At 37.0% G+C, this 18,483-nt stretch overlaps 2 protein-coding genes and 1 long non-coding RNA gene across 4 annotated transcripts in view; 2 read left to right on the top strand and 1 right to left on the bottom strand.

Moving 5' to 3' along the window:
• Window positions 1–14,385, top strand: part of abcc4 (ATP binding cassette subfamily C member 4 (PEL blood group)) — a 69,358-nt gene extending 54,973 nt beyond the window's left edge. The window contains exons 21-31 of one of the 2 annotated variants that reach the window (XR_012407207.1): window positions 1,581–1,731; window positions 1,838–1,957; window positions 2,029–2,139; window positions 2,939–3,039; window positions 3,677–3,868; window positions 3,961–4,206; window positions 6,433–6,605; window positions 7,032–7,137; window positions 8,891–9,025; window positions 12,740–13,508; window positions 13,808–14,385. Coding sequence is in view for 1 of the 2 variants with exons in the window: in NM_001007038.2 (NP_001007039.2) it covers window positions 1,581–1,731; window positions 1,838–1,957; window positions 2,029–2,139; window positions 2,939–3,039; window positions 3,677–3,868; window positions 3,961–4,206; window positions 6,433–6,605; window positions 7,032–7,137; window positions 8,891–9,025; window positions 12,740–12,829 (1,425 nt within the window). In the remaining variant the exon portion in view is untranslated. Of the gene's footprint in view, window positions 1–1,580; window positions 1,732–1,837; window positions 1,958–2,028; window positions 2,140–2,938; window positions 3,040–3,676; window positions 3,869–3,960; window positions 4,207–6,432; window positions 6,606–7,031; window positions 7,138–8,890; window positions 9,026–12,739 lie in introns of both variants that reach the window. The other variant, NM_001007038.2, reaches the window with a different exon arrangement.
• On the bottom strand, window positions 14,274–15,820 carry LOC141386177 (uncharacterized). Its single transcript, XR_012407629.1, has 2 exons — window positions 15,043–15,820; window positions 14,274–14,985 (listed from the first exon to the last, which is right to left on the bottom strand). It is a non-coding gene; the product is annotated as an uncharacterized lncRNA (long non-coding RNA).
• A 1,750-nt stretch (window positions 15,821–17,570) lies between these two features.
• The window catches only part of drc2 (dynein regulatory complex subunit 2), a 33,376-nt gene continuing 32,463 nt past the window's right edge, over window positions 17,571–18,483 (top strand). The window contains exon 1 of the mRNA XM_068221660.2: window positions 17,571–17,836. The gene's annotated coding sequence lies outside the window, so the exon portion shown is untranslated. The remainder of the gene's footprint in view (window positions 17,837–18,483) is intronic.

Raw genomic sequence — 18,483 nt, forward strand, 5'->3', positions numbered from 1 at the left:
CTCAGTATTCTGATATTCGTTACCTGAACATGACCACAATGACAAAGAGACCAGAGTGGTTTCCTAAAAGAAGCTCACACAGGAAGAAAAGCTCGCTCTGACGTTCTTGAGGCTCTTCTACAGAGCAATTCCCAAAATCACCAGCACAGAAATGCTTTTGTCAGGTTGTGTTCCTCTGTAGTCTGTGGTCATTCGCACACTGACCTTAAGTTGTTAACATGGTTTTAGGGATTATGGGTGATTAGAGTGAGATCTGGTTCAGAAAGTGTCGAGTCATGCTGTAATGGCACCCTTCCAGCTTCTTTGTCAAATGTTTGTGGTTAAAAGAAGCAACCAAAGCCACAAAGTGTGTTTAATGAGACAGCAGTAAAACCACTCTGACGCAGGGTTTCTACAGCTCATTTCCCATTTAGAGGACACTTTGTGGCTGTACATAAGATCTAAATAAATCCTGTATTACCATATGGCTTAGTGTGAATATCTGATTGTATACTAAATGCCATTTAATTGTATTGAACATGACCTGCTGGATTGACTGAGATATTTTCATATTGAATATCAGGAACTGTGTGCTTGTAAAAGAATACAGAGTCAAGTGGGAATGTTTACTGTTTGAAAATGAAAGAAAATTCAGATGTAAATATCAGAAAAATTATTTTTTTTTTTTGTTTGTTTCTCAGTTTTTCATTTTGCAGTACAGTTCCAGTTCAGTAGTATGACAATGTTTCTTATGTTTTTTTCTTCTTAATTTTTAAATAAATAATTATAATTTTCATAAGAAATTTTTGAAATTGGCAGCCTGTAAATAACCAATTGGACACATTTTTCAACATGATCAAAAACCTGATTTTAACATTTGTAATTAACTACATTTATAATATTTGTATTATGTGTTTATCTCAGTTATGTCATTATCATAGAATAACTGATATATTTAAATTAATGTTTTGAATTCTATATATTTTTTGCTTTCATTTTTATTTTTTATTTTTTGCCTTTTTCACATTTGTAAATAATGTATAATATTTGTATTATTATATCTTAGTTATGTCATTATAATGCAGTAACTGATATATTTAAATTAATGATTAAAATAGTTTTTTGCTTTTATAGTTTAGTATTTTTGCTAATTTACTAATTATATTTGTATTATATCTCGGTTGTGTCATTTTCACATATTAATTGATATAATTTATTTAATGTTTTGAATTATTTTTTATTTTATTGTAATTTTAAAGTTTTTTTAAGTTTGTCTTTTTTGCCATTTAATATTTGCAATTTTTATTTGTTGTTTGTCTAATTATGGTAATTTGCATTTTTAAATTGTAATACAAGAAAAGCAAAACTAAATTTAAACATTAAATAAATAAAAATTTCCCTGGAAGCTAGCTGAAATAAAGTACTTGAACTTTTTTAACTGATTCTGTTTCAACATTTTTTTTTTCAAATCCAAACTTTTCTTTTTAGTGTTAGTTTTATCCAGCCATAATAACCCTGACATCTCTTCCTCTCTCTTTTTTTTATTATTTATTAATTTTATTTGTGGTTATTTTTTATTTATTTTTGTTTTTACGTGACAGGTGTTTCTGCAAATTGTCGGCGTGATTGCTGTTGCATCTTCTGTCATCCCTTGGATTCTGATCCCTGTTCTTCCCCTGTTGATTTGCTTCCTGTTCCTGCGCCGCTACTTCCTGCGGACATCTCGAGACGTCAAGCGCATCGAATCCACCAGTAAGCATATCCAGTTTTCTCCTTTCATTGCCACCAGTAATGATTCCTCAGAGCATATTTGCTGTACGTCCTGTAAGATTGTGTATTAATGCTTTTATTTCTACAGCTCGAAGTCCTGTTTTCTCCCATCTGTCCTCCTCACTGCAAGGCCTGTGGACCATTCGTGCTTTTAAAGCGGAGGAAAGGTTTCAGCAAACATTTGATGCTCACCAGGATCTGCATTCAGGTCAGTTACTTCCAGGACTAACTCTTAATGTTGTAAATGTGTTGCCTGAAATGTTACGTTTGCTTCTACAGAGGCCTGGTTCCTGTTCTTGACCACTTCACGCTGGTTTGCGGTGCGTTTGGATGGGATGTGCTCTGTGTTTGTGACTATCACAGCATTCGGATGTCTTCTTCTTAAAGACAGTGAGATATCCAACTCGAAACATACACACTATCACCAAAACACACTGCTTATATTAAACACATAATGCTTTGTAAAGTGCTTGGATTTTGGATGAAGTGCTTGAAATGGCTTGAAAATGTAATTGTGTTGCTTTTGTAAAAATTTACATTTACATTTAGTCGTTTAACAAACGACTTTTGTTTAAAGGAGGCATTCAGCGATTCAATGAGAATAGGCAATACACACACACACACACACACACACACACACACACGAAATGCTAATTATACAAAGGAACTGTTAGTGCTCAGAGACTTATGGTCTGTTTCCACTGAGTGGTACGATACGGTCCGGTATGCTTTTTATGTCCGTTTCCACTGTCAAAATGTACCAAAAAGTGAACCGTACCGTACCATTTTTTTGGGTATCAAAGCCAGGAGAATAAAAACAAAGGATGCGCCATTTTTAAATAAACAGCTGAGACATTACACCGTAATGATATATAGCCTACATATAATAGCGACCCATGAGAGAAGACCATATTAAGAAGAGCAGAATCTGCCATGTGTCCTGTTGTTGTTAATGAGGCCGTCTAAAAGCGCGAGCAGTTTCACTTTCTCCATTGAGCTATATTTGTAATACCGAACTTGAGCTGATGATAATAATGTGATTTTTGAAGCACTTCTGACATCCAATCCTTTCAGAAGAAGACAAATGCAAGACGGAAGCACAAAAAACAAAAAAGGGGAAGCCCAAAAAACAGGAGCAAACGTATGCCCTTTCAGCCAGCTGAATCTCTTTTATTTCTGCTTCTCACAGCTATGAATGCAGGAGATGTGGGCCTGGCATTGTCCTATGCTGTCACCCTGATGGGGATGTTCCAGTGGGGTGTAAGACAGAGTGCTGAGGTGGAGAACATGGTGAGAACTTCAACTACATTCAATTTTCCAATTTTTGTTTTTGTTTTGAAAAGCGTACAGTATGGTTTGCTTTTTGGTTCCTTTTGACAGTGGAAACGGCCATAAAAGCGTACCGAACCATACCACTCAGTGGAAACAGGCCGAAAGTACAGCATCCGCTGATTGCATTTTATGAACCAACAAGAGCCACAGTTTCAGCTCATAATCATCTTTGATGTTCTAGTAAAAAAAGAAAAGTCTTTGGCCTGAGGTGGATAAAAATGAACAGTTAATTTTCATTTTTTTAGTGAACTACCCCTTTAATGCTGATCATATGGCAAGGCAGCTTACTAGATTTTAAAACAAAGCTCTCTCAATAGTATAGTTCACCCAAAACTGGAAATTCGGTTTTTCATCATTTTCAATCCTTTACTTGTTTCAAACATGTTTGACTTTTTTTCTGTTTAAAACAAAAGAAGTTATTTTGAAAAATGTTGGAAACCTTTAACCATTGACTGCCATAGTATTTGTTTTTTCGCTACTATTCAAATCAGTGGTGACCAGTTTTTAGCATTCTTCAAAATATCTTCTTTTGATATTTCTCTCTTTTTTTTTTGCCCGATCCCCTTAACGTGTGTGCAAACTGATGTTCTTCTAGATGACGTCAGTGGAGAGAGTAGTAGAGTACACAGAGCTGGAAAGTGAAGCACCTTGGGAAACTCAAAAACGCCCCTCTCCCGACTGGCCAAATCGTGGCCTGATAACCTTCGACAGGGTCAACTTCTCCTACAGTTCTGACGGACCAGTTGTTCTCAAGAACATCTCAGCCATGTTCAGACCCAGAGAGAAGGTGAGTCTAGCAGCTCCAGAGCCTCACTTGAGTCTATCTGCAGACGTGAACTGATTTTTTTTGTGTGTGTGTGTGTGTTCTGCATTGATCAGGTTGGAATAGTTGGACGGACTGGTGCAGGGAAAAGCTCCCTGATTTCAGCTTTGTTTCGTCTGTCAGAGCCAGAAGGAAAAATCCTGGTTGACGGAGTGTTGACCTCAGAGATCGGCCTCCACGACCTCCGTCAGAAGATGTCCATCATCCCGCAGGATCCTGTCCTGTTCACAGGAACCATGAGGAAGAACCTGGACCCCTTCAACCAGCACTCGGACCATGACTTGTGGAAAGCTCTGGAAGAGGTAAACAACATGTGATGTATTTTAAAGGATTTAAACAGTTGAAGTCAGTATTATTAGTTCCCCTTTGATTTTTTTATTTTGTAAAAAAAACACTGTGATCAAAATTAGAGTGCAGCAATGACTGTAGCATGAAGAAGGATTACAACTAAAATGTCTTAAAGGAACACTCCACTTTTTTTGGAAATAGGCTCATTATAACATATTAGACCATTTGCATCTCGCTCAAAATATATATAAAAGAAACTTTAATTTTTCCAATTTAAAGATTGAGTGTTCTGTAGTTCCTAAAAACTACCAAAACCCAGAAACTAATTATAATTTCAGTTTTCCAAATCTAGAACAGATTAACATGTTATAATGTGCAATAAAAACATTGGTTGAGTAAAGCTCTGGTTGAATTTGTTTCTACAAAACACACTCTTCTTGAAAGCTCAGGGTGATTTAATTGGCCATCTCACCCAGTGCATTGTGATTGGCCAGCTGACCCGGTGAATTGTGATTGGCCAAGCACAAAATGTAACATCCCTAAATAATTTGTCATTTTCAGCTTTTAAAGAAATTGTGAACAGTTAAAAATGGCATGGGTTTTCCCAAGTGAACCCAGTCATAAATTTCTTTGTTTGTTTGACATTTCATTCAGTTACATTAAGACTTTTGATTTAAGTTTATGCTAGCTTGTGCGAGCGATGCTATTAGCATTTGTTTCGGTTGCTCTTGATTTGTTTTTGGATCAGTATATTCTGTATTTCAGAAAGATGCGTAATAGCGCCCCCTATCAAACAGAAGTGAAAACAGTTGTGTTTTTATTACGTGGTCCCTTCATACATTTATGTTTATAGAGACCCTGTTTACAACAGTCCAGCTAAAAATTATGGCTTTTAGCTTGCTTTTACTTGTGCTTAAATGCAACCTAGTAGGACTGCTTGTAATCATACTTTTAGGAAATTTCTAATTTCATCAAGCAGATTTCATCGACCAAATATTATTATATCATGTCAAATTAAGATAATCAAAATAAATGTACTTAAACTTAAATATTCATTCATTTTCCTTCGACTTAGTCTTTATTTCAGAGGTTGCCACAGCTAACTGAACCGCCAACTATTTCAGCATATGTTTTACGCAATGGATGCCCTTCCAGCCGCAACCCAGTACTGGGAAACACCCATACACACTCATTTAAACACACACACACACAGACACACACACACTTATATGCTACGGCCAATTTAGTTTACCTAATTCACCTATAGCGCATGGGGGTGGAGCCAAGAGCTCCCTGCTCTGTGTTTGGCAAAAGACAGGCAGACAAAGAGAAGCAACATGAGTGAGAGAACCAGCATTCAGCCGTACATGTACGACTCGGACACAGACTAAGCAGAGACTACAAAATCATTTGTGTCTTTGTAGTTTTACAGCCAACTGCTAGTTTAAAGTTCCGAGCTTGACCACCGAAACTAATAATTACGCACACTGAATTAACTTTGACTGAGGCACCAGATGCGCCGCTCAGAGCCGCGACACAGAACACCAGACACGGACATTCGCATGCTATTTAAAATTAAACTATTATAAACTATTACACCAGGATATGGTGACGTGCGGCTGTCAATCAATATTGGTGGGCAGGGGGACCGTACTCCTACGTCAAGTTGGGGTGGATCTAAAAACAGCTCTGATTGGTCCACTGTTTTTATGTTGTTAAATTGGAAAAAAAAGGACTGTGTGTGTTTATATCACCCCAATATGACGGTCTGTACACTATACCTACACACGTCTGTCCAAAGTAGATTTTTAACCATAGGTGCCCTTTGAATATTTTATTTGATAACCTGCATGTCATATAACCATTAGCTAACATCAGAGAACCACAAACAAAATTAATAAAACGGAGTGTGCTTCAAGTAAACATTTTATGTTAAAATAATTTGTATGACAGAAAATGGCGATCCCTGACATCATTTGCTAAATTAGTCTTAAAAGCGTTAAAATAAAAGCATGAAATGTGTTTACACCCAAATTGGTTCCTCCACATTTAATTGCACCACATCTGTGACCTTGATTTACCACTCTCCACATGGCTGACCCAAGCTCCCTTACAACAAGACAATGATTCGTTTTTGTAATGTGAACGTTTGCCCAGTAGACTTGCATTGCGATTGTAGATGTAATGCAGTTATTAAGTGATGTCAAAGTCCAGCTGATGGAGTGACTCTGTGCTCAAAGGTTCAGCTGAAGGCGGCTGTGGAGGAACTGCCTGGAAAATTGGAGACCGAACTGGCTGAGTCTGGATCAAACTTCAGCGTGGGTCAACGGCAGCTCGTCTGTCTGGCCAGAGCCATCCTGAGGAAGAATCGCGTTCTCATCATCGATGAAGCCACCGCAAATGTGGACCCTCGGTGAGTCCCTCAGGGCCTTTACGAATGATTATAGAATTGCGTGTGTCAGACTTCCAAATTAAAGTCCGCGTTAAATCGAAATGTACAATGTTTATTTTTTTCTAGCACACATTCTTATTCTTTCGGTGAACAATTGATCCTTGCAAGATACTTAATTGGAAATGGAGTAGCCTTTGTTGCTGACATGGCATTAAATAAAGATACATCACATTCACATTTGGAGTGGTGTTTCTTCTATGTTGATGTCAGTTTGTTGGTTTTAAATATAGTAAGAAACTCTAGTTTGGGATATTATCTGCATAACTAGCAGTTAAAGACGGCTAAACACAATGATTAATAGTGATAGAGACCTGAAGTTACTGTACAATGGAAGTGGCCGCTTGTACATGGACAGTAACTTCAGATGTGTGTTATGTGTTTCTACAGGACAGATGAGCTGATCCAGAAAACCATCCGTGATAAGTTTAAGGAATGCACAGTCCTCACCATCGCACACAGACTCAACACCATCATAGACAGCGACCGCATCCTGGTGAGTTCTAGAGAACCCAATGTCAATGTGTGCAGGTCCATTTTGACCTTTTTAGTGTCTGGACCAAAAAAAATAAAATCTAGTAAGGTAAGAGAAATATAATCATTTACATTTTTAACAAATTAGGATGAAAACATTTTAACATTTTATGTATTTTTAATATATATATATCATTTATATTTGTGAGATTCATATATGATACCTCACAGACTTATTGTTTTCAAGAAACAAATACTCTTGCATATTATGAAACTCTTTAAGCTGAATGTGTGTGTGTACAGTACCTGACATAGTCTTGTCATCGATCAGTTGTAAGAGCAACAAATAATAACTTGACTTCTAGTTGATCATTTGGAAAAGTGTCAGAAGGTATTCAGATGAATCATCTGTTGAACTGTATCCCAATCATCACAAATACTGCAGAAGACCTATTGGAGCCCGCATGGACCCAAAATTCTCACAGAAATCAGTCAATTCTGGTGAAGGAAAAGTTATAGTTTACGGTTACATTCAGTATGGGGGCGTGCGAGAGATCTGCAGAGTGGATGGCAACATCAACAGCCTGAGGTGCTGCCCATTACATTACAAACCACAGGAGAGGGCAAATTCTTCAGCAGGATAGCGCTCCGTCTCATACTTCAGCCTCCACATCAAAGTTCCTGAAAGCAAAGAAGGTCAAGGTGCTCCAAAATTGGCCAGCCCAGTTACCAGATATAAATATTATTGAGCATGTCTGGGGTAAGATAAAGGAGGAGGCATTTAAGATGAATCCAAAGAATCATGATGAACTCTGGGAGTCCTGCAGGAACACTTTCTTTGCCGTTACAGATGACTTTATTAATAAGTGATTTGAGTCATGCAGAGATGTATGGATGCAGTCCTCCAAGCTCATGGGAGTCATACACAATATTAACTCTTTTTCCACTGCACCATGACTTTATACTCTATACTGGACATTATTTCTGTTAAGTGACAAGACTTTTGTTTAAGCAAAGTCAGACCCTAGTGTCCTAATTAAATAATAAAAAATCAAGCCATGATCATATTTTATTTTGGTAAAATAAGCGTAATCTAGAGGCCTTTGCCTTTCATACTGACACCAAATAAGCAACTAGAAGTCAAGTTATTATTTGTTGTACCTTAAACTCGGATAGGCGACAAGACTATATATATATATATATATATATATATATATATATATATATATGTATGTGTGTGTGTGTAGTGATATGTAGGTTTCTAAACTGACATATTTTTAAGCATTTTGTGTTTCCTCAGAATTAAATTTTTCCCTCATCAGTGTAGTATCTGTAATTCATGTAAAAAAAGATTTTGAACAAAATTCTAATTGAAAAGGGACAAATGTAACACTATGCAAAAGTAGCAGTACAATAACTTATTAATAAGTTATTAATTATACAAATTATGAATCACTTAAAATATGGTTTTAATCGAAAAATAATATTCAGGAAACAGTTCTGTCATCATTTTGCATCATGTTATCATTCAAAATCTGTATATTCTTCATTCAAATATATGATGTTTTTAAATCATGAAGCTTCTAAAAGTGTAACAGGAGCCCCAAAGCAAAATTGACATAAAAGCAACATTAAAAAGAATCATTAGGTTTTTTTTTTTTTTATGTACATAAGCTGGATGACAGTCAACGGTTGCCAGGTCCAATCAGGAATGAAAGTAGTTGAAGAAAATAATCAGATCCCAACCCTAAAATCTGTTTCGATTTTTCTTGCAGGTTCTAGATGCCGGTCGGATCCACGAATATGACGCTCCACACGTTCTACTACAGAACCAGAGCGGGATATTTTATAAGATGGTGCAGCAGACGGGAAAAGCAGAAGCGACGTCTCTGCTACAGACGGCCAAACAGGTGAGCAGACCACCAGACGTCCACAACAGCGCACACTGACCCATGTGGCAGTTTACTACCTAGGGTATAGGTCAAAGTTATTAGCCCTCCTGTATATTTTTCGTCTCTTTTCAAAATATTTACCAAACGATGTTTAGAAGAGCAAGGAATTTTTCCACAGTATTTCCTATAATATTTTTTTCTTCTGGAGAAAGTCTGATTTGTTTTATTTCGCCTAGAATAAAAGCAGTTTTTAATTTTTTTAAAAGCATTTTAAGGTCAATATTATTAGCCCCTTTAAGCTATATATTTTTTCCCTTGTCTTCAGAACAAACCATCGTTATACAGTGACTTGCCTAATTACTCTAACTTGCCTAACTAACCTAGTTAAGCCTTTAAATGGCACTTTAAGCTGAATACTAGTAACTTAAAAAAAAATAATAGTAAAAAAAATAATAGTAAAATAATATTTACTGTCATTATGGCAAAGATAAAATGAATCAGTTATTAAAACTATTATGTTAAGAATAAAAAAATCTTTCTGTTAACCATAAATTGGGGAAACACATATACAGGGGGTCTAATAATTCAGGAGGGCTAATAATTCTGACTTCTGTATGTGAAGTGTCCCATCCGTGTGGCTGAATATGTGGCACATGTACCTGTGCCAGAAACCCACAATACGCCGCGTTTCAAAGAGCCCAGGCCTTTGTGCTGTCAGTCAGTATTAGTTTCCCCTCCTCAGCGGCATGTTGTTCTCCCTCCGGATCGGGTTCCTCTCCGCCTCCTTCAGCCGGTGAGCTCATACCGCGCACCGGGCCCTCTGGAGCTGACCGCCGGGCCTTTCAAACACACATCTACCTGATATTAGACCACTCCGCCTTTGTGCGCTCTCAATGCCGCCTCAATTGAGAGTATATCTGATAGTGTGGCCAACTGTTTGTCGGCCATGCTTTGTGTTGTTGGGACTTTTTTTCTTCTCTGTGTATCTGCAGGGGTTGTGGGGGGGACCGAACACCAGGTGCTTTTTCTTCTTTTTTGTCTTTACGCTCATTGTTAGCCATGGGTGCTTTTAAATACAATGAGAGGTTTTGATTACTGCATAATAATGATATTAAATGAGGGGGGATTTTTGCTTCCTTTCAGGCTCGCTGTGTTCTGTCCCCTGTGTTTAGAAAAGCTTTGTCCAGATAGGTTTGGGAAAAGAGTGACGCCTTTCATCCTGTTCCAGGTCTAATTAAAGGGTCATATACACAACGCTGGGTTACTTACAATTCTGTCATACGTTACAGATTGGCAAATTAAATAGTGAGAATTTCTGTTAGTAATGTGATTGGAATGTATTTGGATTACTTTTAGATTACTTTTTTGTGAGCATATTGATTTGAAATGGACAGACTAGGCTGATCTCATGAGAAAAAGTTACTATTTTACGTTTTGTCAATGAGGTGGCTAATTCTTATAAATTTGTACAAATTGTACGAAAATGTCTGATTTTAAAAAGGCACCCCCAATCCCAATATTGAAAATGGCACCCAACCCCACCCCTAAACCCAACCATCATCAGGGGGTAAGCAAATCGTCCTAAATCAGACGAATGAGATTGTACGAATTCATGCGACTTAGCCACTAAATCAAAAAGCTACGAATTGTCGTGAGATTGTGTTGGATATATTCGTATTTATTCTATAGGGCTGTTGAGTGCCTGATTCTGATTGGCTGATGAACATTCTAAGGCACAGGTGTCAAACTCAGTTCCAAAAGGGCCGCAGCTCTGCACAGTTTAGTTCCAACCCTAATTAAACACACCTGATCAAACTAATTGAGTCCTTCAGGCTCGTTTGAAACCTACAGGTAAGTGTGTTGGAGCAGGGTTAGAACTAAACTGTGCAGGGCTTCGGCCCTCCAGGAATTGAGTTTGACACCCCTGTTCTAAGGTGTGGATTTACTTGTGGTTTTGTCTGCATTACAGTTTTGTATCACTGTGCTGAATGACTTTAGTTATTTCACGGCCACAGAAATCCAATCAAAACAAAATAAAGTTCCACACCCAGGAGTCATTTAAGGACGAAAACCTGAGAATTTGAGGACGAAAACCTGAGAAAAACCTTGAATTTCAACATCTAAACATTACTCTACATTACTAAACAACTCTACATTTAAGTGGAATAGTTGATGACGGGCCATAAATTATTAGAATTCAATTAGACAGTTGAGTTTTACCATTTTTGAATCTGACCTCCAGGTCTGGCAGGAGCACTTTTAGCTTAGCTTAGCATAAATCATAGAATCTGATTAGACCATTAGCATATTGCTCAAACATTTTTGCTCAACAATGCGTGGATGCTTTCTTGTCTTGTTTTTGTAAATTTAGTTAGGAACAATCCCCTTTGCTTGGAAAAAGTGCTGCTTTACAAGTCACCTAAAGTTAAACAGTTGCATTTTACCATATTTGGATCCGATCTCCAGGGTTGTTGCTAGATAAGATAGGGTCGAGGCCGAAAGTTAACAAGAATTATTTATATTATTTATTAAATTTCCCATTTATTGTATTTTATTAACGTCTACCCTAAACCCAACCGTCACAGTAAGGTAAAAACAGTATTTGTACCAAGTATTATTTATGCTATCTATTCAATTACCTAACAAATTGTATTTTTTTAACATTTACCCCCACCACAACCCTAAATCCAACCGTCACAGTACTGTAAAAATATTAATTATTGTTATACAGCGTCATAAAAAATGCTGCTATATTGATGTGCATATTGCACCTCCAGCCGGCCGCATATCCGATCTAGACTTTACCAATCTCCAGCTCTGGCAGGAGCACTTTTAGCTTAGCTTAGCATAAATCATAGAATCTGATTAGACCATTTGCATCTTAATCAAACAAAGAGTTTTAAGACTTTGACTATTTAAAGCCTGACTCTTCTGTAGTTAAATGGGAAAATTATCTAAACTTTTTTTTTTTTTTTTTTAAGTTTTTGAGTGAGATGCTAATGGTCTAATCCGATTTAGTGATCTATGCTAAGCTAAGCTAAGCTAAATTTGCTCTTGCCAGACCCTGAGATCAGCTGAATGTATTCAAAAATGGTAAATCTCAACTGTTTAACTCTATAAGACTTATAAAATAAGACTATTGAAAAATAAAAAGTGTAGTGTTCATTTAAAGCAGCAAAACAGAATGTCACGTCTAATCCAAAGAATAAACCATACAGTATTTCTTAATTTTACTAGTACATTATATTTATCATTATTCATTTATATTTTCCTTCGGCTTAGTCTCTTAATTATTAGGGGTCGCCACAGTGGAATGAACCGCCAACTATTCTAGCATGGTTTACACTGCGGATGCCCTTCCAGCTGCAATGCATTACTGGGAAACGCCCATACACTGTCACATTCACACACACACACTCATATGTCATGGTGAATTTAGTTTACCTGATTCACCTATAGCGCATGTCTTTGGACTGTGGGGGAAACCGGAGCACCCAGAGGAAAACCTAGTCCAACACGAGGAGAACATGCAAACTCCATACAGAAATCCCAACTGACTCAAACCAGTGACCTTCTTGCTGTGAGGTGACAGTGCTAACCAATGAGCCACCAAAAATCTCTTGTTTTGCTATTGGTTGTAGTATTTGCTGTGTCATTGTGTTGAAATGCAGTTTTGTGCTGCTGCTGTTGTTGTTGTTGTGTTTTGTTCTCATTCACTCTTTTCATTTTCAGGCATACGCAAACCGCAGTCCGGCCCACCAGCTCAATGGTTTTGCCACCACAGGAGATGGCAGTTTGATTATATTCGAGACTGCTTTATAATAGCCTGGAAGTGCCTGATGTAAACGGGGCACAGCTTCCCCAGAATCCTCCTCCTGCGCAGGACAACAGGCACAATTTCTTCACCAAAGAAAACCCGGCTGACAGAGCCAAAGACACGTGCATGAACGATCACGCCAGAGAGGACAGAGCTGCAGGGAGACTTCAACACCAGCATTTCTCCAGTTCAGTGGAGATTGTACACCACTGTATGTTATGATTATTAATACGTGCCTTAATGTGTAAGTGTAGCATCAGGACTGTTTTGGGCCAAAGAGATGCTTGCCTTTGCTCAAATGAAGCTAGACTTGTTTCGTTTTTTGCTGGTGCCTTTATAGTGCATGAACCTAAAACACTGCTGATTCTAACAGCAGCAATTAAGACCGTTATAAATAGTTCACCCCAAAATAAGCACTCCATTGTCATTTGAAACCCGTGTGAGGTTTTTTTTTCTGTGAAAAGATGCTTTGAAAAATGTTGAAAACCAAAAAGTTTAAAGTTTAATTTACAATTTTCAAACTGCTTTGTTTAGAATATTTGCTTTTATCGTCAACAGAAGAAAGAAAATCGAAACATTTAGCAATAATGACTGAATTTTTATTTTGGGGTGAAGTATCGCTGTGCTGAGAGGGCGTCTATTTGTTTATTTATTAATATTATTATTTTTTTGTTTTGACACTCCATCTGCCTTAAAAAAAGTCACTTTTCAATAAGCCAACAGAAAATAATGTATCTGCTGAAAACAATCGTTGTGTAGCTTATGTTGTCGGTCACACTTTATTTTGATGGTCCGTTTGTTGAATTTAGGTTGCATTGCATCTACATGCCAACTAATTCTCATTAGATTATACGTAGACTATTAGGTTAGGGTTAGTGTAAGCAGACATGTACTTGCAAAGTTTCTTATAGTCAGTTATATGTCAGTTGAAGGAGCAGTATCAGCAGATATTAAGCAGACAGGCTACTAATACTCAAATGGACCATCAAAATAAAGTGTTACCAGGTTTTCTATTGACTATAGTGTGTCTTAGTGTTTGACACAAAGTTTGTGTGCGATGCAAACCAAATTAAACCTACATTTGTGTCTTAAATTTTAAAGTTGATTCCCTTTTACTTAAACAAACAGCTTATATTTTTATAGTTTTGTTTAGTGAATTTGGAACTGAGAGAATGAAAGGGATGTTGAGTGAGTTGTTGTTTTGTATTATTTTATTGTTTTATTCATGTTCAATTTATTTCCTTTCATGAAAAGGAGAAAAGAAAGTTGCAGTATCCACCAAAATTGTTATTCATATTATTATTGTTGAGTTTAGTTTAGCCCAAGGGCTATATTTAAGTTTTACCTCTGAATTCAACGTTTTTTTTACCATTAAATGTTTGTTGTCATCTCCTGTCTGTTGTGTTCTGTTTAAAATGGCTGCATGATTTCTGCTGGTTGGAACAATCAGTGTTCAACAGTCCAAAGAACATGTTTGTGTTTTATTTGTTAAACATGTTTGCAATTGTTCAGTCTTATCAAAATGTTATTTTGGGATTAAACCACTTTGAATCACACAAAATATGGTTTGGTCATTTATTTGTTATTATTGCCTACGTTTACATGGACATCAGTAATGGAATTATTTGCCTTAATCTGAATAAGACAATAATATGATGAAGGTTGCATTTTAAATGTTTCTGTCATGATCCCGTTTTACATGTTATAGCACATACAGTAGATCAACTTTGGTCATTGTATCACCACGCTATCCACATTTACTCTGGACTTTCATGTAATTTCGGGTGTTTCATTTCCAATTTATCGACTTTAATTCTTATAATAACTTTTAATTCAATTTGGCACTTTCATTCAGGAACATTTCATGCATGCCCTCCTGGATAATGAGATACTGGATGTGAGCATGAACTGCTGGAAGAGTGGTGTTTTAATGACATTTGATACCGCACAGGGGGGTGGCTAGAGCCACTGCCCCTTTGCCCTTATTTGCTGAGGTGCCCCTGAGCCAACCCAGCCCGCACCCCACGACATGCCATGACCATATTGAGGCTCACACGATGTGCACTACGTCGCCATTCGGTGCATTGCATTGCTTAGCAGCGTATGCAAAACAATGTAAAGATCGCTTGACATGAAGAAACCAGTAACGTTAGAGATGTGCCTTTGTTTATGGCGTCAGCGTGTGTTACCGTCACAATAGATTTCTATCGTAATGCACCATAACTTCATGTGAAGAGCATGTTAAATCTTAAAGAGACTTTGCTAGCAAGCAGTGTTGTGATCATGTGGGCTTTGCACGCTGGCTCTGGATGCTGCTGGATAGAATAGCTGTAACGGAGTTAGAGCGCATCGGACTGCTTATATCGGAGATTTTTAACACAGTCCGATGTAGTTGTTTAGACTGATATCGGACCTATTTTAATATCAATATCAGATCGGGACATCCTTAAACTCAAATAGTTTGTAGCAATCGGTTTCCTGTTGAGTTTGAGTTGCCTCAACTTATTGGGTTTTACAGTACTTAGTTGGTTTGAGTTCTCTTCATTTATTGGGTTTTACTGTGCTCAAAATGCTTCGTTTACTCAAACGGATTAAGTTCACAGTGCTCATCAGTATTAGTTTTTGAACTTAAATGGTTAGTTGTTGTAATCAGTTTCCTTAAATGGTTTGAGTTACCTTAACTTATTGGGTTTTGCAGTGCATTAGTTACATCACTCAGAGTACGTAGTTAACTAGGTCAAACTAACCAGACAAAAAACATGAATCCTGAGTTGCACAGACGGAACAAACAAGACCTTTTGTGGAATTTATGTAGAGCTGAGGTGTATGATTATCTATATTATTATTATTGTTTTTATTATTGCGCTAGATTACCACACTTAAATAATTAGGTATTTACCCTAATACTTACCATGTCACAATGCAGCATGTTCTCCTAGCCTTCATTTCCATATGGCTTGATTACACTGGGAAACCCCCTGTATTCCAATAACCTGCTGAAGAAAAAAAAAAAAGTTGTCACTTTACATCCCACTCCATAATGGCTTTAAAATTTGGTGCCGGAGGTGACAGCCGGTATTTGTTTACAGTCTGTCATCCGTGTCCCATGGTGTTTTGAGACGTTGTTATGTTAGGGCATAAAGGAATTAACCTGAAGGCAAAATTCTGGATTGACCGAGAACAAGAGGCAATGTGTTAGGCAAGCAGGCATCGAATCACAGCCTCTTGTTCTCGACATTTGTGGCTTTGTCTGTAATCGTAACCATCATCTCTGGAGTGTAAGCGATACTGTAGGCCTTTCTCCTCCTGGATGGACAAACAAAAGTGTGAGATCTTTGCAGTAGACGATCCTATTGTGCTCAGTTCAAAGGTGCGCACAAGAAGGAATGCTTGCCTTTACCTCTTCATTGAAAAAGCACTTTCAATACACTCTGGTAATGCGCAAAAAGTTGTGAGAAGATATGAAAGGATAGCCAGATCTATTATTATGAGATGAGATGTGGTATGTTTCCCTCACAGCGATGATCTCATGGCAAAGTTGAACACACACACACACACACATTATAAAGCATGATGATAGGCTAAAGTTACTTTAATTCTGTGCATTAAACGTGTTGTTTACATTCCTGTACTTGTTATTCATCCAAATTTGAGATTGCTATACTTTATGAAAGGGGTTATGTAATTGTTTTAATAGGATTGTTAAAGCGTTCACCCAAAAATGTAATGTCTTTTGTTAATTATTCACCATCATGTCATTTCAATCTCTTGAAATCTTCATTTTCAGAACACAAATGAATATATTTTACAAAAAATCCGAGAGATTTCTGACCTTAAATAAGCATCCAGAGATGCCCAGAATAGGAACCAAATGCATTGTCAAGACTTTCATCTGAATTTAGTAATAGAGGTAAAGTTGGTTTTATATTCGCACATTCGTTCATTTTGCAGTCTCTGTATTGTTTACCATATTACTTTGAATATTCAATTGGAATTAGCATGCAAGTATGACTTTAAACAAGATTAACACTGTTTATTTGACTGTGAACAATGTTGTACTTTATCAGTCATTTGCTGCTAATATGATTTTACTATTTAGAATTTGCAAAGAATATTTTATATGAAATTATATTATTAATGAGAATGTCTGAATATCCAAATATAAAACCAACTTTACCTCTATAATTTAGTAGCTTAACTGTAATCATATGAAGCTCCAAGAACTATTTTGTTCACACTGTAAAACCCAACAGTCAACTTTTATCAAGTGAAATGAGTGGGGTTAACTCGAAATTGACTGAAAGTTAATTCTACTCATTTGAAAAGAGTTTTGAACTCAGTGTTGAAGGAAATTAATTAATTAAATACCTCATTCAACTTAAATGGAGTAAGTTTACAGTATATTAAAGGGCTCCAGTCGAAATTGCGACCATTTTGGTTGCATATGCGCCCGAAATTGCATCATTGCGACCTCAAAATATATTTAGGAGCATTTCTGTGAGTGCATAAAGTTGATGTCGTGCGACCAGTTTTCACAGCAAAATGTTCACCACGTGCGCAGAATTAGGAGGCATTCACGCATTAAGCATCTTTGCACCTAAAAACACCAAACAGCGCTCAGGAATGGTTTAAAACAGTTGACATGTCAACTTCCTGCAGTAAACAAAGCCTGCAATGCTTGCCCCGCCTTCAAGCTCTTCTTATTGGCCCACTTCGCTAGAACAGGACGCCAATGGATTGGTTTATATCAGCTGTCAATCACTCAGTTCTGATAACACGGAGCTACAGCCGCGAAAATGTAAAGGTCTGGATCTGAGAGAATGAAAACAACAACGGCAGATTTAGTTTTAGAAACCAGCTAGAGTTCAAGTTATGACACATCTGATTAGTGATCATGTGCTGAATGTCAATCCAATATTTACACTTTTCAAAGAGTGGACTTCCAGTGTTTAAAGTCTGCTATGAAAATGACTTGAGCATTCACTGTAAAGCCGGTGGAACAGAGTTTGCAGGTAACGTAACAGTGTTTGCCACTGAATCTACACATTTTAAGCACGAGATGTTCTAACGTTCTTTAATCAGTCGTGCGACTGACACCGCGTTCACCATCGCCAAAGAGCTGCATTCACTGACATAAATCTAATATTGCAGCTCATGTATTAAGATGACGTATGCCAATTAATAAGTTATATGTCAATATCATCTGTGTAATATCAGACAGTTTATCTATATAAGATATCATCATCTCATGGTTTGCCAAAATTGATCCCGCCACGGCTACATTACAACTTTTCATTCAAAACATTCAGTCGTGTTTTTTTTTTTCACGTATTAAAAGTGAATAATAACAGCGCAAACTTTTCTGTAACCGTAGTGCTGTGCATGCGGCCAGCACTCCAGGACGCGTTAATACCGTTTTTTTAGTACAACAGTGTACGTGTCTCCAAGATATCCAAATATGCTGATTTAAATAGTAAAAAAATAAAAATAAATCAGGGTTTTTGAAACAAATGAAGACAGCAGAAGTCAATGATCCACTTGAATTACTTAGACTGACATGTTTACTGTTTAAAAATATTTTAATGTTTCCCAAATTAAAATATATTGTGTTCAAAGGGAAAAATGTTTTTTTTTTTTTTTTACCCAGACATTTAACAAT

This window comes from Danio rerio, chromosome 6 (genome assembly GCF_049306965.1).
Source record: "Danio rerio strain Tuebingen ecotype United States chromosome 6, GRCz12tu, whole genome shotgun sequence".
In the NCBI taxonomy this organism is placed as follows: Eukaryota; Metazoa; Chordata; class Actinopteri; order Cypriniformes; family Danionidae; genus Danio; species Danio rerio.